The following is a 25156-nucleotide window of genomic DNA, read 5'->3' on the forward strand; positions in this document are numbered from 1 at the left end:
CAAATCTGTTGACAGGTTCCCTTTAAAGGGATTGTCCATTGGGTATTTTTTGTTCCTATGATAGGCTATGAACTAGTTATAAAAATTACAGAAGCAATATTCAATTCACTAATCCACTTGAGAGACTGGTACAGGATTCATGGAGCTGCAAGGAACCAGTGTCATTGCACCTTTAATTTCTAAAATCCATTCTGTGACTTTATACATAAGTGAGGCAATGCCTTCCACATGAGGCAGACAGACCTTGCCGATCACTGATCAATGTGAAATAATTAGCAAAAGTCAAGAGTTTAATTGTTGGCTTTTTATAAAAAATAAGACACACATAAAATCGATCTTGGGTGATGCTCCTTCTGTTCACAAGCCTGATACATCCGATTCCAAAGCAGTATATACAAAACAAAAGATATTTCCCGTCCTGCGATGCTCTGCAGACTCCTCACCTAGAGCTCATCTCTCATAAAGTCTCTATGAGCTCCAGGATTCGCTTCTGCTCACTCTCCCGGAATTCTGCGCTCTTCCCATCACCGATGTTCTCAGAATATTCTGCAAGAGGTAAAAGTATTTCCAAAGTCAATTTGACCCAATTCTTTCCTATCTCTTCCTCCTCCGCTTTAGATTGGATGGCGTCACATGAACACTGCCCCTACATCCTGACATCCTGGACCATAGTCATGTATGATGTTTGTTAGAATATTATTATTAGATGTAGTCCATGATGTTGTAACACAGAGAAGAAGGGGCTCCTAGCATCATAGATGACTATGATTCCAGCAGTCAGGACTGTGTTCCTCAGTCTCAGAGTCAGGATCTTTCTTGCTGTATATGCCCAAGAATGGAGCCTACAAAGATTTTAAATTTGGGCTCCATGTTTTATGGAGTGGATATTAGCCTTTATTTGTATTATATTTGAGGTTTCTGTCGCTTTTCACTGATGTGATGCACCCAGTGCATAGCCAGCCCATGGCCCGTAGCTCTCCTCCTCCTCTACCCGGCCACCACTACCCTACAATTCCCTCTATAAAAACCCTCTTTTACCAAAATCAGACATGGTCATGTGCAGCACTTTGGAAGGGACAGGCAGACAAGCCAAAGCTTGATACATTCAACTTGCGGCCCAAAAAGATTGGTAGGTCTGACGACAGTGTAGGCGGTATCATATCAAGACGCAATGGGTAGAGTAGGCACCTTCACTATTGATGACATATTAACATCCAAATACATGATCAGTATAGGTCCCAAAGGTAGGACCCTATTTTGGAGCGGAGGTCTGCTGGCGCTATTTCCAAAAATGGGCTTAAAGAAATCAGAATCCATCATGATAAACAAGGGGCATGCACTCAGATTTAGGCATCTGTGGTCATCTTCTTATATTTGTTATCCATGGCCTCCTTCCTTCTAATATCAGCATGTAAAATTTTTCTAATGAGCCAGAAAGGTTTTTTTTTGGGTAGGGGGGGGTGTTATCAGAGTCCCTTCATGGAGGAGTTTCACAGGCTGTTACACTGTGTAACCCTTCCCCTGCTCAACACTTCCCACCTCCCTATTCCTGTATTCTTACTGCAGCAGCAGATAGTGGGGGGATGGTTGCTGAGAGGGTGAGGGCGAGACAGTGCTTATGAAGATACAGCACAGAGGGACCCTGGTAACACCCAGCCTAATTAGCATAATTTAAAAAGTTGATTTTAGAAGAAAGGAGGCCATGACTAACAAATAAAAGATCATAGTTGAGGGGCCTGGGTCTATGAGACAGTGCCCCTGGTTTATCATGATGATTTTGATGGTAGGTTTCCTATAACACACAGTGTTCTGTACCCATTGTGTGACCATTCTCCAAGCAACTCAACGGAAGAAATGACTATAGCCGAGATGAATGGAGAGTGGCCGTGTATGCACAGGGGATCAGGCAACTTCTGTTCCCAAGACAGGGTGCCAGAGGTAGCATCACGTCATATTTTGTGGATATGTCAAACCCGCTAAATGGTAGATTGCACTGAATTCCTTATTTAAGAAGTCACACTTTATAATCGGACGTATAGGACAGAAGTTATCCCACCCGCAATAGTTCCAGGTACACCAAACTTTTCCCCATTAGACACTCACCCTTTAATATATGTCGAATGATTTTGATGGAACTGCCTCTCATATTCAGGATCTGCATCACTCTCTGTCGTACCTATAGCCACAGAAGATGGATATGCTTAGGAAAGTGAAGCCAGTAACCATCTATATAGCAATAGCAGTACATTTCATCCCTCCCCTGTAACCCTGCGGTCTCTGGTTACCTGCGGCATGCTACTGTTGCAGATTTCCGCAGTGATGTAGCACAACAGCTGCAGCAGGAACAAGCCGGCGTCCAATCTACGCAGGTAAAATTCGTCTTCCAAATCATCATCTAGTATTTCCCCGCGCCGCACCATGTCCTAGTTAGTGAGAAAGAAAAAAGTGATAAATGGCAGCCTGACAGCAGCACGCCGGCTCCTTCCGTTTACAGGATTTGGCTATTACTCTTTTCTTTCCAAAACTTTAATAAATGCCAGAATTTTTTCTACCTCTGTCAATGTTTGCAATGCTGTAAACTCAAAATTGTTTCATAAAATGATATATTAAAAAGAAAAGCATGTCTGGTTTTTCGAAAATGTATTTTTTCATACATCCATTTAGGGAAGTTTGTGTTTCAGGAGGGGGGCATTCAATCTGATGGGAGCAATACAATTCTTAAAGGGGTATTCCAATATTCCTTGGATATGAATATCACATTGGCTTTAGTATTTAAGCTTCTCCAGTGACTTTCACCTCTGCTTCGTAGGTCTGTGACGTAGTGTCCATTCTGCTGCAGTTCCAAAACATTCAAATGAATGGGACCAGGTTGTAGTTTAAGAGCGGCCATTGTACAATATACGGCGCTGTGCTGAGTGAAGAGGTCACAGCGCTCGTCAGAATCCTGCACCCTCTTTAGAAGGGGTGCTGAGTGTCAGACCCCTATGTGTGTGATACTGATCACCTATCCTAAAAATAGGTGATAAATAAGCACTAGCATATCCCTTTAACCTACCCTATGGTTGTGCAGCAAGCAAACTGACCACCTGCTGGTGCAATGTTCACTTTTCTAAACTGTTGCTACAGGCTACCACTAAATGACCCTTAGAGATAGCGGAGTACAACACTTGCCCCTTTTCCATCATACACAGATGGCATGAAGTGGCACTCTGCAGTCATCCGCCCATATAAACTGGATCGTCAATCAGTAGAACGGTGATCCGAAGAATAAAGGTCCTGCTCCCAATAATGGTTGGAGTGGTAGGTCGAGAAAGTGTTCACCCTCTACATTCAATACTACAGGAGTGTCAGATTGCAAATCACTTCACTCGGCATGCACTAGAATGGGCAGTGATACCTCTGCGTTCCGTTCAGCAAATTACCGACACTCGCATACTAATTAATTGAGCAACAGGATGCATCCTCACCCTACCACTCCCCTCCCGCTAGCGAGAACTGGACCCTTGTCCTCGCTGGACGGTGCATTCCTGTTATCTGGACCCGGCTGATCAGATTGTTAACCCCCTATCCCTGGAGTCATAACTTTATCCTATGAAATCTATTGTGAAGAATTTACATGTTTCCTTATGTCCCCAGGTTTAGGAATGTATGCTCGCATTAGCATCCAGCCATGGCGAACGTAAGGGGGACTGTAATCCATCACAGTCCCCAAAGACGTCTTTGGCACCCAGTCACAGCACGGTGAGAATACGCTGTCTCATCGCAAAGTGACTGGGTGCACAGACGTCTATAGGGACCATGATGGATTACAGTCACCCTTACTTCGTCTGCATGAGGCCTCGGATTGAAAAAAAAATACCATCAGTCCTGTGAACGCCCTCTCCCCTTATGTTCCACACATTATTTTGGATTCTCGGACTGAATTAAAAAAAAACCTGGATGCGGAAGCATAGATTCAAGAATCACTCACTGAGCATGAATGTAGAGGACTCCCAACTATGAGGTTAAAGGGGGTTTCTACCACTGCTCTAGTCGATAGATTAGTGGGACAAATTCCCTTTAAGCACCTTACGTCACTGTCTTAAACATGGGATTGCTCCGATACTAACATGTTTCTCGCCTTCAATCTTCTTGTCAGCCACCCGCACTGCATCCAAATACTTGAAATACAGCTCCATAAGGCGATCCACCTGTAGGATTATAAGGTATTCGACAATAAGCAGTGCATTCATAAGCTGGAAAGCAAATCTCAGTATAACGTTCTTGCTGGAGGAGACCCGACCGCCATACTGACCTTCTCACTGTCACTCTCTGTGAACTTGTTGAGAAGTCTGGTTCTCTGTTGTCCTTTTAGGTTACGGAGTAAGGACGCCAGGATGGAGCAGACGTGTTCTGTACATGAAAATGACACATGAGAAAACTCCTGCTGTGCATCTGCCATCACACTTTTTGTAAAGTGCTATAGTGCTAGATAGTTTAGAAGACAAAAAGTTTGACAAACTCTAGCAACATATGCAAGAGAAGACTTAAGTGTCCAGTGGGCGTAGCCAGTATGAGATTTTAATTAACCCTGCAAATAAATCACCAGATCTGTAAACCAGATCATACAAGGAGGATTCACCTTTGTGGTGGCAGAGTAATAAGTTTTGGTCCACCTGTCCCAAGGAGGGTAGAAGATGTGCAGTCTAAGGGTGCATGGACACAAACATGTGCCCGCCTGGTCACACGGCGGGCAGAGGAGGAGGAGGAGAAGTGAGCACTGCTCGCCCCTCCCCTCTCTATAGAGAATAATGGCGAACGGCCGTTCTTACAGCCTAAGATAGAGCACACTATCTTTTTTGCGGCCACGGCAAGACCTTATGGAGCCCAGGTGCCATAGACAACTATGGGGAATGTATTTGTGGCCGTATATACTTCCCCCATACGTTCGTATGCATGGGCCATAAACTTGTTTACTCTGTCACCATAAAGGTTCCCATTTTTCAGCAGTCCCATGCAAGTACTAAATTCCATGCAGCCTGCAGAAGACATTGAGAGCAGAACCTTCACCAGGGAGGCAAACTCACTAAGGATCCAACATGGTCGTGACATCCCCAGTGGACAGTGGGGCCTTATCTGTATACAATGCAGTATGTTTTATAAAGATTTAATGGGGACCAGGTTGGGATTAAAAAACAAACAAACAAAAAAAAAAAAAAACACACACAATGCAAACTTGCCCTACTCCGGCTTTTGATTTTAGAGGAAGCGGAAGACAGTGTAACAGCCCATGAAGCTACAAGCATGGTCGGGCTCATGTAACAAACCCAGGAGCCTTTCTGGCTTATTGGCATAATTTTTAAAGTTAATTTTAAAAGAAAGGAGGCCATACATAACAAATGTAAGAATCTATATGAGTAAGTGCCCCTGGTTTATTATGCTTGATATTGATGGTAAATTTACTTTCAAGATTTTTTTATCTCCCAATTTTCTCCCAAAAACAAGAAAGGAAACTTCATTCTCAGAAAAAGAAACACAGAAAAGTCCAAGATAAAAGGTCAGACCCCAAAATGACAGCGACATTTGCTACTGGGAAAGTAACAGCAGCATTCGGGGCTTTAGTTTGCCGCCCTCCAGAGCGGACTAACAGCTTCTTCACATGGGAGCGCTGTGTAAAAGCCATGCATGGCAGGAGCGCCTGGGTAATAAGATGGATTAGTCTGCCCCTGGAAACTTCTCCTCACCACTTCCCGCCGAAGACAATAGCCGCCCAGCTCCACATCCGTGAGAAGTTGTTTATTACAGTGCATGTAATTTTCTGTGCCACGTAATTTACGCTGTACTTTTAACCTTGTGGTGTGCGCAGTGCATATTCCCTGTACTACTGTGCATTGTACGGCTCAGAACAGTGGGCGGTATATACAGAACTGACAACCTCCCTCACACAATGCATTTTCTTACCCTCATGTTCCTTTTCGGAAACGCCGCTTTTCTTCATCTTCTTTGGCGATTTCATAAAAAGAGGAAAGATGGTCCGGAGACCCAAGATGTCTACAAATTTGTGACAGTTGTCGCTGCCTTCAGGGCCGATCATGGCGTGGTCCAGCACACGTAGGGCGCTACAGCGGGACATTTTCTTCTCTCTGTAGAGGAGACAGATAAGTCATGTTCTTGGATCTTACATTCTGTGTCTCACTATCACATGTAAGAGTTTCAGCCCATACGACACATGTTTGTTGGCCGAGGGGTGAGACCACAAGACGTCCAAGAACCAAGAGAATATGAGTCGAGCAAGATTCCAACAAGTGACCCATCACTATCACAGGCTGGAAACTAATGATATGCTGGGAGAGAACACATCCAAGCACTTCAGCGATGGGAAGCACATGGAGGCACTTGCCCTATCTCATGACAGCTCCCTATCATTAGGAGAATGGGGATCCCAGCCGCAGAAATAATTGGAGCAGCAAGTCCAGTCTGTGCACTGCCACTACATTCACTCAGGAGAATAGGATCCGCATACTTGTGATCAATGAATGTCTCAGGAAATGGAGACCAACAAAATGCCAAGTTATAACCTTTCCTGCAGATAGAGGAGAACATTGACATTTTGACCAACCAGTCCTGCAGGTAAGAAATAAGAAGTGACACTTCAGCACTCCCCCAGCATCCTTGCTCTGATGCCTTGGCTTCCATGAGTCTCCACTTTCAAAGGGAACCTGTCACCAGTATTTACACCACTTCCCCACCAGTAGGTTATGAAATTACCTTTTTATGTGAAATTAAACCCATACTTTCATTGCTGTACATGGCACGCGCAGGAATTCCCAGGAGCCGTCTTAGGCCCGATGCACACGGCCGTATGGGAGACGAATTTCCACTCATGTCACGACCCCCATAGAGGTCTATGATACTCAGTCACAGTGCGGTGAGCACACTGTGTCCCTCCGCACCGTGACAGAATGGGCAGCCGCTCGGCTTACTATGTAGAAGAGTCCTCACCCTGCTGTGCTACGCCCAGGCGTACAGTCATGTACATGGGGCATCCCATCACCAGCTTAATTTTTTGTCTCTGCGGTGGTACGTTTCCTTCAACTGTTTATATGTCAAGTTCACCAGATGCAATTTGAAAGATGAGGTTCTTATCTTTAACATAACAAAATAGCTCAAGGTACAAAATAGTAACCTCTCAAATAGTAACTTGGCAAAAAGTGACTCTTCTCAACCTGCATGTGACTTGGTTATTTTTTTTTATAGGTAATCTTGTGTTTTAACATAAAAGAAGGAAAGGATATTTCATACCCTACCAGAGGGGACAGGCAGAGTGTGGTAAAAGCTGATGACATCTTGGGTTACAGGAGCATTGACCCTCCTTAAGTCAGGTGCGTCAGATCAAGACTAGTTGGGATCAGTGATTATCATTTGCTTATGGCCCCGTACCTAAGCATCAGGTTCATGAGCTGCAGTCCTTCGCCCTTCAGGAACCTGTCTCTGTTGCTGCTTAGCATTAAACATGAGCAAAGGGAATCAAACAGGTTCTCCATCATCTCCTGCTCCTCCGCTGTGCTGGGATCGTGCCGCTTAAACACCTACATAGAAACAAAAGATTCAGCAAAAAACACTTATGGCATCCATTACTACATCCAGTGCAAATTTGCACCAAAGATACATAATCCCAGGACAAGGGATTGTGAGGATTGCACCAGAATAAGTAGTTTTTTGAGAAGTATGGGAACCTTACTGGTATCCCTGAACTGCAATAGAACTGGAATGAGAGCCAGTAGCCACTGTGGAAGATGGGGTAGTCATACGCAGAGTATGGGTGGCATGGGTTGGGTACCAAACACTATCCCCAGACAGGTGCGCATTGACATTCCATAGTAAAAGCTGAGGCAGCAGTCTGCCAGCGTACGCTAGGAGAGATGCCAAGGTGTAAGCGGGCAGGGAGTGGGAGGCGCTCACCGATAACTGCTGAAGCAGCACGTCTATTCCATCCAGCTCCCCCAGGAGTTCCCGAGTGTCTGAGAGAAGGGAAGATAATGTCAGTAGAGAAGAATAAATCCATCAGCAGAGAGGATCAATACACAGTGACACAGGGCAAGATGGTACACAAGACCAAGGAGGGAGGAACGTGAGGGGGGTGCGGAGGTAGAGCAGAGACCTAGATGAGATGAAGGTTACAGAAAACTTGAAGGCAGTCATCTGAGCAATATATACAATCCAAGGCGCACACAAATAAGAATGACAGAAGGCATAAACAATACAGGAAAACAGTAATCCGCTTACCATCGTTATTCTGGAGAAGAATAGCCAGGATCTCACTGCAGTACAGCTTGTTGGCATCGAATGGCAGCTTGGTCTACATGCCAGGAAAAAGTGCAGGAAATTACTGTGCTGGCAAATCACAGAGTACACACAATAGCCCGAGTGGAAAATATGAAAATATAACACACGAGGCAAGACGATATCTATAATTACGGGGGATTGCTGGCTCCAATACATGGGCCGCTACACAACCACGAATGCTAGCAAAACACAGAAGTCATCACTGCTCTTCCCCTCCTATCAGTTTATTTAAGCATTGTAAAAGGCCAATAAATATATATTTAAATAGTACATATTCTGTACCGTGAGCCGCATACAAGCCGATTTTAAGGGGTTGTTGCAAAAAAAAACACTTATTCATCATATGACTTCTGGGTCACATGCATACAGGGGTCTCTTTCTCTCTGTACACCAGCATAGCCGGATGCATATCCGTATAGTTCAGTGGTTCTCAACCTTTCTAATTCTGTGACCCCGTAATACAGTTCCTCATGCTGTGGTGACCCCAAACCATGCAACTCGCAATAAAAACACAGTAAAATTGCGGCTCGATGGCTTTAAGCGACCCCGGTTTTGGTCGTTTGACCCCCGCTGGGGTCCCGACCCACAGGTTGGAATATATAGGTGGGCGCTGTAATCTTATTATCTCCTGCAATCTCAGATGAATTGCATCTGTTGCGGCAATCCACCGAAAGAGACAAAAACCAGCACATGTAGATTAGTTGCGCGCTAACACTCCAAACATTAAGATATTTGAGTTTCTACAGAGGAAATAACATTATACGAACTTTGATTGTTATACCCTATCCAAAAGATAGGGGATAACAATCTGATTGATGAGGGTTTCTGTCAATTATGAGAATGGACTCATTGTCTTGACTTGTAAGGGGCCCAAAAGTCGGACCCTGGCTGATCATCCTGTGGATAGAGTATAAGATGCAAACTTGGTACAAGCCCTTTAATGACCTATACGTAGATTAGTAAAGAGCTGGCACCTGTCTCTTCCACACCGATCAGCTCTATGGACTTGTACAAGAAGCGGCAGTAAGGCCCCTTCCCCACTTGCGAGTGTGATGCGATGAACTCGCATCACACTCGCAACGCAAGCTGTCGGGAACGCACGGCCCGAACGCTGCACCGCGGGAGTGAACTGACATGCTGAGTTCACTCCCGCGGTGCAGCGTTCAGGCCGTGCGTTCCCGGCAGCTTGCGTTGCGAGTGTGATGCGAGTTCATCGCATCACACTCGCAAGTGGGGAACGGGCCTAACACGTAACTAGTTCCCATTCACTTCTATGGAAGCAAACACATTGAAGAAGTCAGAAGAGCACATCTACCACCGGGATGAAAGACTGTATGCAATAAGCCTGAAGGGCTCCAGGCTTCATTAACACCCATGGAGCCTGGAGCCCCTCAGGCTCACCTGCATAGTGTCCTTCATCCTGGTGGTAGATGCCCTTTAACCTCACCAGGTATTAGTTTCATAGTGGTCAGACCCCCACCTAAGTGTTTGCACATCACTAAAACACGGCCATAAATTTGTGAAAGAAAGTGTCGGAAAGAGGGAGATGGGAAAAGAAAAGTAGAGAAAAGAAAGTTATGAGATAATATTTTTTTTAAACATTTTATTGATATTTGTATCTTTTGGTTTTGTTGATTTAATGGTAATATATTGTACATTTTCTATTGTTAAATGAAGACTATTTGGAGAAGAAAAAAAAAAAAAGACTGCCTTAAAGGGGCTGTTGAGAATCCGTTCAGAAAAGCGAATGCAGATTAATTCACTTGTATATATTGAACTAGATATTGCTGCTCAGCCTTTCCTACTACAAATAGTGAAGCTTCCACCTACCTTTAACCTCTTCAGCAGCCACTGGAGCAATCCTTGTTGAGCCGCCTCAGAACAAATCTCGGGACGGAATTCTGTCATGTTTTCAATGATCGCTGTGGGAGAAGGAGGACGTTACTTGTTCTGCTTCAAAAATCAATAACTTCTCCGCCATCTAATTTCCTCTGTCTATAGAAGCCTTTACTATAGGACTAGTTATGGTGATAAAACGAGACACACTGTTAATAAGCGCCTCGGTCTGTCTCGCTTGTGAATTATTTCCAGTAGGTAGCGGCAGGGAATGAGCTGGTTGCCACCACATCCACGTCACCCACATGGAACATTAGGGGGAAAAAAAACCAAACATATCCTTTGTGGATTTGGTTACGGATCCGTGTAATAATGGATCTTATTTGACAAGCTGCAAGAATTCACAAAGAGGAGACATGCAGCGGATTTAATATCCACGCCAATTATCCATTTTCACCCGACTGTGAATGAGACAAGTTATAATTCTCTCTGCTGCTACTGTGATTTTTGCCTATTTTCCACCTAAAAATCCAGATGGAAAAGCAGCATCGTATCCACAGATTTTTCTCAGCAATCATACCCAGGGTATTGTGTACACCATCTGCTTCCTCCTTCACCGTTTCATCAAGACGATCCAGGTTCTGCACCAAGAGGGCGATCACCTGTCCTTCCACCTGCAAAGGAACACATCCAGACACTGTGTCACAAACTATTTTGTATTGGTTTTTAATAAACTCTTTTGGACACAATGATATTACTTACCAAGGAGTCTATAAGGACCTGGGCCCCTTCTTCACTCTCATGCAGAGTGTCTATATCTGTCAGTTCTTGCAACAAGTCAACCACAGCGATGCACACATGTAATAGGATAAGGAAAAAGCCAGGCCATGATTAAAGATGTTAAACTTCAGGAAGACCTCCAGTGGGAACAGACCTATCACCCGTAAACCCTCCATCGCACTTCTTTTATACAAAATGCACTTCTCCACTGCTACTATAAAGACTTTCCCTGCATTGCTGTCCATCCTATGATGCCTCAGCACAGCATTACATAACCACTGCACCATCACCTATGTGGCGTTTTTTTGTAATGCAGATGCGATTGGGCCAACACCCTCCCTGTTGCGTTTGAATGTCATTTCGAAACACAATTTAAAGGGAACCGGTCAAATAAACTAACCTACTCTAACTAAACATGGTTTTGAAAACTGATATTTTGGAGCGTTATAAGTATCCATATATTTTCACTGTAAAGTTCCATGGTCTGTTCATAAAGTGGACTCACCATCTAAGTATATTCTTTCAGCTCAGCCGTGGCTCCATCTTCCCGACTGGCCTGCTTTCTCTTTAGCCAAGGGAACTCTGCATTGTTCACCCCTCTCTCAGAAATGAAAGATGCTGGCTGTGTGTGACTCATTCAACTAGCCATGGTATCTATCATTCCTGAGGGAGGAGGGTTAAGCTAGATGCACGGCTGATCAGGTAGGACATGAATATGACGGACTATGGATAAAGGAAAGACGACGATCCGACTCACAGTGTCATTTGCATAGATTGTGTATTAACTTGTATAATGGACTGTGGAACTTTCCAGGCATGGAGAGGAACAATATAGGGATAGCTGTACTGCTGTATAACAGCAGTTTACAAAGATATGATGTAGTTAGTGTGGGTTAGTTTAACTGACAGGTTTAACAACAAATCCAACCCTCTGCAAAGCAGCTTGAATGGGAAGCGTAGCACTTTTAGTGACAGGCTCCTACAATTGAAATGCAAGACCAACAGATTTAAATCCTCTTTTATCCCGTCTGTGATTGGCCTATTCAACAAGTTAGGAGTTGCTAACATATAGTTTTTAATGGTGACAACTGTCTATGTGTGTATTTATATACATGTATACGTATGTTATGTGTATATTTTTGTATGATGTATGTTGTGGTTGTATTTTAATGTATGTTGTGACTTAGCGGTTTTACAGTGACAACAATATTTCCCCTATGGGGATAATAAAGTTATAGTTCTATTCTATTATTCTATCCTTAAACACAAGAATGCAGCCTTAGCTCTTGATAGAAATTATAGTGCCCCTTTAAAGGAGTTTTCTGGCCCCAAACTTTTACCAACCCATCCAGTCACAGCCAGGAGAATACAGTTAGGTCCATAGTGTATCGGTCATTCAGCTGCACAGAGGGAGCAGCTTTTATTCATATTTATTCTGGTATGTTTTATTAAGATGGACTAGATGCAAAGGGGCAGTCCATCTTAATAAAACATCCCAAATCGACAGTAACCTCATGCAGGCTTTAACACATTTATTCTAAAAGTCTTTCTAAGTGATAGGATATCAGTGTTTTCATGCCCCAACAATCCAAGCAAAGACTGCACGGCATTAAGTTCCACCAGCAGATGATAGAGATCCGGTATAGTGGCGATTACGTGCATCTCTTGTATGATGTCGTTCAGGTCCAGCTCAGACTCCATGAACCTAAAAATCCAAGGCACCGATCAGCACAGGATACTTGAATGTGAATGTTTGTAAAATAGTCAGGAAGATACTTACTTTTCAGGGTTTTCAGGAAATTTGATGCGCAGCTCCTGGTTTTTATAAGATCTTTTCTCAAATGTCAGGATCATCCTCTTCACTGCACTTTCATCCAGAGGCTCCACCTAAAGCAAGGACAGCCCTTAAACAAATCACCCCAAGACAAAAAAACCCCCCCTAAAATGGCAAGTGTGAATACACATGGTGTTGTCCCACCTTAGGGGGATGGCATACATGGCATTTTGAATACGTTTTTGGCCCTTTTTTAAGCAGTCCGTCAAAAAAACGCATGCGTTTTTGACCAGTTTCAATTAAGATAATTGGTCAAACCTGTCAAAAAAGCAAGCCTTTTTAACTAAATGCTTAAAAACGGGCCAGAAACGCCAAGTATGCCATCACCCTTAGGGTGATGCCACACATGGCGTTTTTTTTAACGCTTGCGTTTTTGAACGGGCTGCTTCAAAACGGACCAAAAACGGGTTCAAAACGCCATGTGTGGCATGACCCTTATGGCACTTCCTCAAAAATCATGCATCCTGCAAGACGGAATGGAGACATGTAAACTTGCCCCCTAATAAGGTTGTCCAGTCCCCTAATAATCCTGACAAACGGTATATAAAAGAGTCTAGCCGCTAAAATTTATAGCAGTGGATTGTGTAGGAAAATCTTTGGTCTGACAAACCTTTTCTATAAAACAGGAGCTTCTCCACAGACATTACTCACATCGTCATCATCAACGTTCACTCCATCAGCTGTGACCATCGCTCTCCGTTCATCATCCTGCGGGGCCTTATCTTCATCCCGATGCCAATTCCGACCTCCCCTCTCTTTTCTTGGAGGCTTCACCTCATCTGGATCCTCCTCTCTGCCTCTTTTAGCACCTTTGTCGGGCTGATGGAAGAGAGAAACACGAAGATTTAGAGCTGTATATTTAGCACTGTTGCCTGGGAACAGACAGGGCGGAATTGCTACAGCTTAGGCTGGGGTCACATTTGCTATACGTTGTAAAGGCACGGCAGAAGGATTCCTAGATGTCCTTACAACGTATGGCACAGAAGTTTCCCACTATACGCTTAACTTATACAAAAAACGTGGGGTGAATCCAGACTTGGCATCATCCGCGACTAACTTGCAGCAAATTTTTTTAGCAACGCAATGTATGCGATTCTGTATAGATCCCATCCTAAACCCACAGTGGAAAATCAAGCATGATAAAGCAGAGCCAGCTTCACAGGTTGTTACACTGTACAGGAGGACTTCCCTCTCCCACTGAATGAGATTACAATTGGCAGAGAGGGTGGGGTGCTGGTAGAGCAGGGGGGAGGGGGGCGTAGTTGAACATCCAATAGTGAAGCTGCAGCATGGAGGGGCTTTGGTAACACCCACAGAGCCTACTGGCTCATAACCATCATTTTATAAGTTGATTTTAAAAGGAAAAAGGCTATGGATAATAAATACAAGAAGATTACGAGTCATGGTGCCTGGATCTATCCATACTTTTGGCAAACTTCCATTAAAACCACAGCAGGGCACAGCAATCCCACACCGTCTGTCCCTGACCATAACTGGATTATGAACACCTGAGTTGCATATCACCCCTTATGCCCACTGTGACCTCTGGTGAAGCTCTCCGGGTGCAATTAAACTTTATCGTTATTCTTTGTTCCCTTACCTAAATTTTTCAAAATCTTATTGCCATTGGGATCACAAAATTAAATGTATCTGGAGTTACACTTAAAGTATATACCCATTTCGACTTACATACAAATTCAACGCAAGAACAAAGCTTTGGAGGTTGGGTATTAGCCTGCAATGGCCTGTAGGGCATTCCAGAGAATTGGTGCAGCTCGGGATAAGTCCTGGAGACGGGATTGGGAGATTCGAATCAAAGGGCATCTACCACCAAGATGAAGGATTGTGTGCAAATGAGCCTCAGTGGCTCCATGCTTTGTAGGCAAATGAGCCCGAGGGGCTCCAGGCTCCATTGACACCTATAGTCTTTCATCCTGGTGGTGGATATCCTTTAAGGAAGAGAATAATCTAATAGCACGGGTTTGGCGATAGACTGAGATGAGAGAGGAAAGGTAGGGAGACGCAGCATTATGCAGAGCTTTGTGGATGAGGGTGATTAGATTACATTGTATTCTAATCGTAAAATCCGATCATGTGCTTCTAGCCTTAGTCTCAAATGGGAAAACATTCCTGGAATTACATCCCATTGCAGGAAAACACCTCCCATAACATGATTCTTTTTACTTTTCAGAAAGCTCCCTCCTAATCTTGTCCTACGTACCAACCTATCCATATTGATCTATCCAGGCCCGTGTAATATGTACACGTCGCATTGTTATGCTCGACACAAAAAGTGGTTTGGAGATAAGACAAACATCAAACAGTTTGATAAAGCGGCATATTTAATATTCAGCTTGGCCGGGGCCAACAAAGCTGTGTGCTAGCGATCAAATGTGTGGTGTGGGGTTATGGAGCTTGTTCGGGATGCAAATGGTAATTTGGCAATTAATAATTCATGGCCCTGGTTAGACATTCACTAATCTTGGCCTGCCAGCTTACACCGGCGCACGCATGAAGTATTGGGATTTGGTGTGTAAGTGGATCCCTTCTGTCCGCTCATTTCCCTGCTCTGAGGCCAATTTATGGGCTTTAATTAAAATTATTAATTACATCGCACGAAAAGACCAATTTTATCTTCTGGAGACAGCGGGGGGGGGGGGGGGGCAGATTTTAAGACTGGAAGGAGCAGATGATATTGCGCTGCTAGGGCTTTCTGGGTCCATATGCCCGGCCGGTATGAATCCTACACCGTATACACCTCACGTGCCTGTACCAAACGCTGAAAGGTTAATGTCCCTGTCTGTAATTTCTCTCATCAGCTTTCAGTCTCCGTTGCCCTGGGTGAAATCATTAAGTGTTAAATAGTTATGGGAGGCGATGGGAACACGACGGGAGAACTGAGAGATCACGTACTGCATCGTATGTAATGAATATAAAGCTCTGGCCCCTTTAAGTATCGCTTTGTGCATGCAAATTATTCAATTTTCTCCTGCCGGATTCTCAGGCTGCTCGCTAAAGAACCGCCAGCGATGCGCAAGTGTGACTTGTGAAAATAAACACTTCGAAGTGGCGGGATGAGGCTCCGATGCATGCTAAACCTGAAAATTTATGAGCGTTCCTTCAAGGGATCCCAGAAGCTGGGATAAGGGGTGTTGTATGGAGGGCGTACAAGGCGTATAACGCCATTCAGTGACCAGTTTTCTTCTTACAGCATAAGAAATATATCTCAGGATCTTAGATCATGAAGGGGGCCACTCACGCTTGTGTGTAGGGGGCCTTCGTTTATTAGGAAGATGCCTTTGGAGGCGTCCTTAAGCTGCTCCCTTCTAACCCATTAACGAACCACACCTTATTTGTTCTTGGGTATCCGTTTTTTTTACCCCCACCTTTCAAAAGGCATACATTTATTTTTTATTTTTCCACTTACAGCTAAAGTTGGTGTCACAGTCACTGTGCTTATATTTGCCAATGTGGCAACTACCACTATAAGTGGGTGCAAAACACTAAAAAATACAAATAGCCCGTTCATTGCAGCACTGTTCCGGGAATCCTAGCCTGATATATAACTAGGATGCTTGGAGTCATGCTACTAGGGTAGTGTTCAGTCCATACAGTCACCAACACACAGACTACTGCAGTCTGTAGGGGCAAGACAGGGGGGAGGGGGGGTGTCAAGTATTAAGCTGTTGCTCCCCAAAGTAATGAAAGACATAATCCTAGTAAATATGTAGCTGTATCTACAGAAGCTGCAGATAAAGTAATGGGGAAGGCTTATGTTTTCCCTTATAGAAAATGTGTGACATTGAGGGGTATTTATCAGAGCTTTTACACCACGTCAGCCGGAGCCTCTTCATTTATCCGACTGCTACAGAGCAGCGACGGGGCTCATTCGCTGGCGTATGATAAATAACTCCTGCCCCTGTAATGGAGAGCCACAGGACGAGATGTAGGAGGATTCGTTTTTGAGATAAGAGAATATTCCCAGTGTTGGGACAGGCATCTGACAGTGATACCAGCTGATTATCGAGGCTTTGATCACAAAAAAACTTGAATATTTTTGATGAAGGGTTAATCTAGTCTGGAGGAACACTGCCCGGCCTACAACCATCACCACCTTACAATATATGTATTATTCATATATTATGGGGGAGATTTATCAGAAGTGTATGAGAGTAAAACTGTTCTAGTTTGTCATGACAACCAATCAGAGCTCAACTTCTATTTTATCACAGCAGTATATATAAAATTAAAGTTGAGCTCTGATTGGTTGCCATGAGCAACTAGAACAGTTCTACTCTCAGATAGTCTTGATAAATGAGGCCCAAAGTGTTTTGAAAGTAGTGATATGAGGTTTGTATTATTAACAGAGCCCCCACCATTCTGTAGCTTCACAGGTTGTTACACTGTCTGCCCCTCCAAGAACCCTCCCTCGTCCTGATGTAATCTCACTACAGCATAGGAATGTTAAACTCCCAGTGAGAGGGGAAAGGATGTGAAGCTACAGCACGGAGGAGAAGTTGATTTTTAGAAGGAAGGATGGATAACAAATATAAGAAGATCACCACAGTCATGGTGCCTGGATCTACAAGTAATGCCCCTGGTTTATTATGATGGATTTTTGATGGTAAAGAGGTTCAAAAAACGTGCTGCAATACTTCCAGCACATGGGCCCTGCACCCGAGTGGAAGTTTCGTAGATCTCAGACCTGCTTTATCCAATGAACAGCCTTCTCGGACCAGGGGACGTTGCCTACATTCGCAGAGGCGTTCACTTCTAATATTGTGACCTGGTCTGAAGAGTGCAGTCATTGGATGAAGTGGGTTTTGTGACCACCCTTGGGCTTCCACTGTGACCCATAGTCCGAAACCTAAAAGTACCAGATCAATGCAACAATCAAGTGCTGGAAAAACACCCGTTTGATACCCAGGAATATGGAAAAACCCTTTAACAATGCAAACACATATTGTAAGTTGTGTTTTGGAACAAATGCATCAAGTATACGAGTATTCACAGAGGGCACAGACCCCATGGAGGGATTACTGGACACTCTGCATTAAGAAAACAAAGTAGACATCCCCTTTAATTCTGGATAGTATGGGGTGTGCTATGTGAGAGGGGGACATACAATATACATGTACCATAGTTACTGGACACTGACCATGCTGAGACCCAGCCTGTAAGGCACATGTACATTATACACACCAGCAGGTAACGCACATGTACACTATACACACCAGCAGGTAACGCACATGTACACTATACACACCAGCAGGTAACGGACAACATGCAGCATAACAGACTCAAAAGACCGTGTTTTACAGTGCAGCGCCCCGTCTTCTCCAGCACTATTAACACCTCAAGATTTTCAGGATTTTACACCCTACCTGATACCGCAACAACTCTCCAACATCCATGTTTGCCCGGAATCGCACACACAGCAGTAAAACGAGCCTGTTTCCGTCGTAAAGGACAACGTAGAAGCCGGCTCTGCCACACTGCCGTAACGCCAAGACGTCCGGGAGGACGCAAACTGTCGTGAGACTTGCCTCTCTGCCGTAAAGCTGCACAGACTGCTAGTGCTCGTTGCGCATGCGCGGCGCAGACCATTGTGTGGCAGCGTTTGGTTCATTGTGGCTGCTGACAAAATTTGGTTACAGAGCGTGACCTAGTAACCAGCGAGAGTGAAAAGCCAAATAAAAATGGATAGCTATTCCATGCACAGCACATGCAGCCTCAGCGTTAGCAATAAATAAGCTCTTTATTTCACCTTGTCCTGATCCAGAAATGGCACAATGTGTGCCAAACACTCTGGAAGTGGGCATTCTGGGCAGGTATCAGGAGAGGTAGTAAAGAGGATGAGCCACCAGAGAAAGTTATAAGAAATCTTATAATTGCTAGGCATATTTTGATATATAGCTAAAGAGAACAAGAGATAAGTCAAGTGCTAGAGACCCCATAGCACGAAATCATCTGAGACCCCAGAAGTTGTACAAAACAATTGATTCCGCCCAAAAGGCTAATCAAGGGAGTCTGTCAGCAGTCTTGATACCTGAGCAGGGGACCAACAAAATAACTTTTCATAGCAGGGCTCTGCTGAGATTGGTTGGGTTCTGTATGAGTGTTATTTTTGTATTTTTGGTACTTACCTCTGCCACCACCTCCGTAGTTTACCCATCAAAAGTGAACCTAAACTGCTGCCTGAGGCGAACTATAAAACGGCGCTGCTTCAGCTCCATCCAGTAGTTACATATCAGGTTATTTTTTTTTAGTAAATGGGTTCCCCATGCAGTGTCTCACGTCCATGCTAACATCAGGTGTGAAGAGACACAATTTTTAAGACTCATTTCCTGCTTTGTAGTAGGTGACTGCTATCCTGATGCTGCCCCTAATTTTGCTGCAGTAGGTGCTGCCTAAGGCCGGCGCCACACAGGGCGCTTTGTCTGCGCTTGTCTGCGTTTGCATAGAAACGCCGATGCGATGGGGCCGAGGCCCGCCCCGGTGGGCGCGACTTTGTCTGCGTTTGCGTTTGCAAGCGCAGACAAAGCGCCCTGTGTGGCGCCGGCCTAAAGCAAGAAGCTCAACTCACCTCATGGCTGGTGCACCACTACTGACCATCCTTAAAGGGGTTTTCCCACCAAACAAGTTAAGCCTAACTTGCTAATTGGTGGGAGGCTCAGTGATGAGCCCCCACAGATCACGTGAACAGGGGGTCCGATGGTGTCCGAGGTACCTCCGTCGGACCCCTTGTCGCTTCCCAAGATGAGTGAAGCAGACAGTCGCACATGTCCATTCTGCTCCAGTCATATCTATGGAGCTGATGGAGACCCCCCTGTGGATGGGGCTTAATTTGTTTGGTGTGAGAAACCCTTTGAATTGATTTGTCCTCCTCAGCAGTGATGTAGATTATATGACAGAAACAGTGAATGTCTTATTCTGAATGAGTCTCGTCCACTAGGTGAATGACTTATATGTCATTCTTATATGTTTCTTATATGTGCCACTAATCTGTCATATCTTCACTAATCATATCTCACCATTGACTTCATGATCTGTATTATAGTTGATCCCCAAAGGTTCTTCTTTGCTATTTTAAAGGCCGGTTGGTAAAATGACCTCTTAATGATGTCAGAGTTGTTAATTACTAAAGTATGGGGGACAATATTTATGGCAAAATACCATTCATTAGCCTCAATCATGGAAAGATAGATGCATGTGGATCCAAACATTACTAATCACTAGTCTAGTCCAAATCTAATACATGGTTAGGAGCATGTTGTGCAGATCAGCTAGGTTCAGCTGGACATGTATATCAACGTGGTGTATGCTGGTATGTATTTATTACCACAGGGTAGGGGATAACTGTATAATCCCTGTGGGGGACAAGTTAGTGCTATCATTTATTATTATTTGCGTATCTGCAAAAACAGATCAATTCTATGGAGTCAACAAACCAAACTTCCAACTCCAACTGCAACTCGGACTCCACAGGGGTGTGGGCTTTCCTTCCTAGTGCCTTTTTCCTCTCATCTGTAGCAGAACGGTTTCACTACTGAGCATGTACATAAAGTGCACCCACATTCATCTAATTTACAAGCCCATTCCACTACCTGCCTAAGCGGGCACTACTCGCAGGGGATGGGCCATGTGCAGCCCTTGAGTTGCAGCCTGCACCCTGCTGACCGTGAGCGACCTATGAGCACTTTTGTAACTGAAGGAGGTACAGAAGGGTGGGTAAGTGCAGCTGATAAGTCTACCATCAAATCAAGCATGATAAACTCCTGAGACTATAATACATCTGCAGCACTGAGGGGCTTTGGTAACGCCCCCAGAGCCCTTTAGACTCATTAGCATAATTCAAAAAGCTGATTTTAGATGGAATGAGGCTGTGTATAACAAATATAAGAAGATCACCACAGTCACGGTGCCTGGATCTTTGAGTAAGTGGCCCTGGTTTATTAGTGGTGGCCACAAGACCTCCGACCAGCTTAAATAGGAAGAAGATCTTACACCACCCCCACACCGATCTCAAAGAGGTATTACTGGCCGATCCAATTATTATTATTAGCAAACTTCATTCTGCAGTCTACGGGCCATTACTGCTACGTCTGTCCTTGTCCTTGTATTACTAATTTTAAAGAAAAGGGTGGGACTTGCCAAAGAACACCCCATTTATGGATCTCCAGAAAATTCCTCAATGATGGTCCAATTCCCCTATGATGATTGGATTTTGTGTAGCTCCTTACATGGGTTCTAATGCTGCTGTGAGGCATATCCTACCAATGCTGTGCCCCCTACTTGTAGGAGAGGTGTAGTAGGGAGCCAGTTTTCACAGAAGAGATAGTAGGTTGCACGGTCTTCTCAATTTTTTTTCGTTTGTTATGTTAATTGGATGTGAAAATTAGTTGAACAATTTAAAAATTTTGCAAACATTATTATTTTGGCCATCACTTGAAGTCAACTGATCACAGCATTATCATGATATTACTTTGAAGCCCACAATAGGCAATAAAGTTTTAAAAGGGGAGCAGGGCATAAAATTGGCAGGAAGAGCAAGATGAGATATTGGCACGGGGGAGTGAATGGTAGTTAGGGTGACGGAAAACGTAAAGGAGGCAAATGAAACAGAAAATTGTAGATGGGGGGTCATGGCAGTCTGGGACTAGTGGAAAAGATGAGAAATGTAAATGATTGAATTGAGGGATGAGTCAGTCACTGTTTTGTATACATATACAAAGCACTGGGGTACAATCAGGGGTGTAACTAGGAGAGGCAGGGCCCCATAGCAGACCTCTTAATGGGGCCCCCCTTCCCACTTAAAAATATACATATTACACTCATATATACACACACACATTTATATACCTATATACATACAGTTCTTCACTTATACACACACACTTTTATACACATCACATATATAAAGTGCCATACACTGATGTATAGCATATATACACATACAATATATACACATCATACACCATAGACAGATACAGCATATACACATCACAGATACACATAGCATGATGAACATCCTTCATTCATCCAAATGTGGGGGCCCCCTGACACTGCGGGCCCTATGTCTGCTACCACTGTAGTTACGCCCCTGGGTACAATTACTACAATACCATCTCTGTATTGTACTGATATAGGTATATGTAGGTTAGGTGCCCACATGATCGGCACTGCCTTTACTTATGTTTCTTTAGCAGGATACCCCCCCACAAACCATTACCAGCCATACTGCCCTGATAGTTATTGCTTCAGGAGTAAGGGGCCTTGTATTATCTGGTTACACCCCTGCTGATATAAACAGTCAGTCCCAAACCCTTTGTGCCTCCCCGATCCCTGATTGCAGGCTGCCAGGCTTTCTATGCCAGCGTTGCATTGTAGTCCAGCCCTGAGTGCAGAACATTAATGGAGTCATAAACGGCAGCATTAACACTACGCTCTGCATATTACATTGTCTGGTTTATGTTCTCTAAAACTGTTATTATGGCTTCGCTCCGGTAATTGCTGCAATGTACCTTTCACCGTATGGAGGGATGACTTATCTCTGATGATGTTATTTTACTGTGACACTATGTAGTAATAGAATACTGTACGAATACTTATTATATAGCTACATTTAGTCAACTGCTTTATATGCCAATCATTATCTTCCACTATCATCCTGCGCTCCCCCCTGGTTGCTGGCATTACAATCTTTTTTTCTGGGTGACAGGAACCTTATTTACTGGATACAAATAAGCTGCAGCTGGCCACACATATTATACCGTATCTATTGCGACCGTAATGTTTGATTTAGAGGGAATGAGTGGTCAGCTTGTCTTCCTGACTCTAGCCCATCAGCAGATTTTGGGTGGAGGGTGGTGCTACAACCTTACTGGGGTCTGACGACCAGTGGGGCAAACGTTACTCCAAGGAGATGAGTGCGTGAGTGGTGGTGGCCTAGATGCAGGTGTCACGAATATCGGCCTAGTCTGGTATATATCTTATCTCTGTACACAACAAATGTTATACACTAAATCCAATATATTCCATTTACAGATATGTAATAAAATATACACGGACACACAGTTGAAACAAAAAATCTATATAAAAAGACACACATGAATTTTTTTCTCATTACCTGACAGGAAATCAGAATAAACCTTTCCCGTAGGATTACCAAAATTATTTATGTTTTCCAAATACCAGAATAATGAGAGAGAATTATTTTAAAGCATTGTATTAAATTTCTCCAAAGTCAAAATATTACTATGCCTTTAAACAATTTGGGACAGCCCATTTGATGATGTCATGTGTTTGGAAGCTTCTGATAGGTTAATTGGCAGCACCTGAGTTAACACCTGTGGAGGTATTCGAAGGCACACTTCAAATACGCTGCTTCTTTGTGTGACATCTTAAAAAAGTCTAAAGAAACCGACCAAGAATTGTGGACTTGCACAAGTATGGTTCATCCTTGGGTGCAATTTACAGGAACCTGAAGGTTGTATAAACAATTATCTGCAAGTACAAACAAGATGATAACGTCCTGCCATCACACCATTCAGGAAAGAGACGGGTTCTGTGTGCTAGAGATGAACACGCTTTGTGAGCTTTTATGTACAAAGGCGGCCTCATAACTTGGTTAAGTTACACTAGTTCCGTCAGGAGGAATGGGCCCAAATTCCTTGAGTATGGAAGTATGTGTAAAATGTTTGACCCAAGTCATAGAGTATGAGGGCAGTGGTACCAAATAATATTGACATGTATGTAAACTTTTGACTTTGTCGAAAATGATAAAAATGCCTGTAAAAACAGTTTTGCATTTGGCAAATAATTTTGGTAATCCTATTTGAACTAAAAAGGGAAAGGTTTATTCTTATTTCTTATCATATGTGTCTCTTTATATAGTGTTTGTAAACCTATGGTTTCAACTTCATGTTTATAATAGCTGTAGCCTCAGGTATTGCCCAGGATAGTTAATAACTGATCTTAGCTATAACAAAATAGAATGGGTTGACAAAAAATATTTTATATCTATCTCTCTGTGTCTCTCTGACTGTGTCTGTCTGTCTATATCCATATTACCTCACACATAAGCTGTGTTATATTATATTGTCTATAGTAAGAAATCAAAGCTCGGAGCTCATATTAATGACTTCTGGCAAATTAGAAACTGAGCTGAGCACACACATATACATACACTCAGCTTTATATATTTTATATATAATGCAATATAATGCAATAGTTGATCTAATGAAGATCTGAGAATTAAGATGTCCTTTGCAGATGTAAAATGGTAGTAATTTCAGTATTTTACATTCACCTAACTGATGCATTTGCTTCATTAATTATTAATTGTTTCTCCATAAAATACCATGTAGGGAAAACAGAAACAGGTCATGATCCGTAGAGAAGGCGATGGAAAAGCGCAGCATCAGTAAACGTAACACTGCTCTTTTAATTCCCTAAAACACAGCAGACATCAGTGTTGCCCTCTGATCATCTCTTATTGCATCTTATTAAATCAAAACTTGCCGACCTTGGTGCCAAAGAGTGATCCATGGTATTAACCCCTTTGACCAAAATTTCTCAAAGGCACATGACCTCTAGAGACCTGCTGCCAGTGGTAATTATTCTGAAAATCACTATTTAACTCAGGGCAGTGTGAAAGCTGTTGTGAATGCAAATTACTAAATTCTTATAATCTGCAGAAAATTCTCCATACAGATTTCTACTTATATTCCATAGCACCCAATGAAATGTACCATACAGTGCCTCTAAGAGTGCCATAGTATGCTAGCTCATTTAATAATGCCACAAATTACCCATAAATAATGCACAATGCTACATACTCCCCCATAAATAATGCTACATAATGTAGCTGTCAGGCTTCAGGGTTAGTGAACCCCCTGGACCACCGCGGGCAATGACACAAGCCGACACCTGGGACCTGAGTCTAAGTGGCACCCAGTCTTCACCAGAGCCCGCCGCAAAGCAGGATGGTCTTGCTGCGGTGTGGTGCCACCAGGTCGTTCCACAGGTGTGACTTGTCCACAGTGGCAGCCAAGGTCGAGGTACAGGAACGCTAGGCAGTCTCGAGGTCGGAGACAGACAGATAGTCACGCCAGACGGCAATTGTGCTGAAACTGGAACGGGGCAGGAGGTCAGGGCTGGCAGCAAAGAAGCAAGGTCAGGGTTAGGTCCGGGGTCAGAACGGGAGGTCAGAATACAAGGAATGCACATAGTAAGCTTTCTCAAAGGCCAGGAGCACTAAGATCCGGCGGGGGTTGCTGGGAGCAGCCGGCTTTTAAAGAATCCCAGAAGTGGCCAGCGCAAATCAGAGGCACGCTTTTAAATGTGAGAGCGCCGGCGCGCGCGGCCTAGGGAGGTCGG

The 25156-nt window shown here is 43.8% G+C and overlaps 1 protein-coding gene across 1 annotated transcript; it reads right to left on the minus strand.

Moving 5' to 3' along the window:
* Positions 1-284: 284 nt before the first annotated feature.
* CTNNBL1 (catenin beta like 1) lies at positions 285-18325 on the minus strand. The gene is made up of 16 exons (XM_072112086.1): positions 18160-18325; positions 13427-13594; positions 12722-12828; positions 12505-12646; positions 10924-11019; positions 10742-10835; positions 10156-10247; positions 8266-8338; positions 7942-8000; positions 7420-7568; positions 5941-6122; positions 4295-4392; positions 4110-4190; positions 2286-2423; positions 2104-2176; positions 285-546 (listed from the first exon to the last, which is right to left on the minus strand). The coding sequence occupies exons 1-16, from the start codon at positions 18187-18189 to the stop codon at positions 458-460; spliced, it is 1671 nt and encodes a 556-aa protein (XP_071968187.1). The 5' UTR covers positions 18190-18325; the 3' UTR covers positions 285-457.
* Between the last annotated feature and the right edge of the window lie 6831 nt (positions 18326-25156).

The sequence above is a fragment of the Engystomops pustulosus genome, chromosome 6 (assembly GCF_040894005.1).
Source record: "Engystomops pustulosus chromosome 6, aEngPut4.maternal, whole genome shotgun sequence".
Taxonomy (NCBI): Eukaryota; Metazoa; Chordata; class Amphibia; order Anura; family Leptodactylidae; genus Engystomops; species Engystomops pustulosus.

Excerpts from the sequence above, each read along its gene's own strand:
- CTNNBL1 (XM_072112086.1), bottom strand. The coding sequence starts at position 18,189 with ATGGATGTTGGAGAGTTGTTGCGGTATCAG. Across the intron at positions 11,020-12,504 it reads TGGGGCATGAAAACACTGAT|GTGTGCATCGCTGTGGTTGA; the intron begins ATCCTATCACTT and ends ATCCTATTACAT. Across the intron at positions 2,177-2,285 it reads GCAACAGTAGCATGCCGCAG|GTACGACAGAGAGTGATGCA; the intron begins GTAACCAGAGAC and ends CTGTGGCTATAG.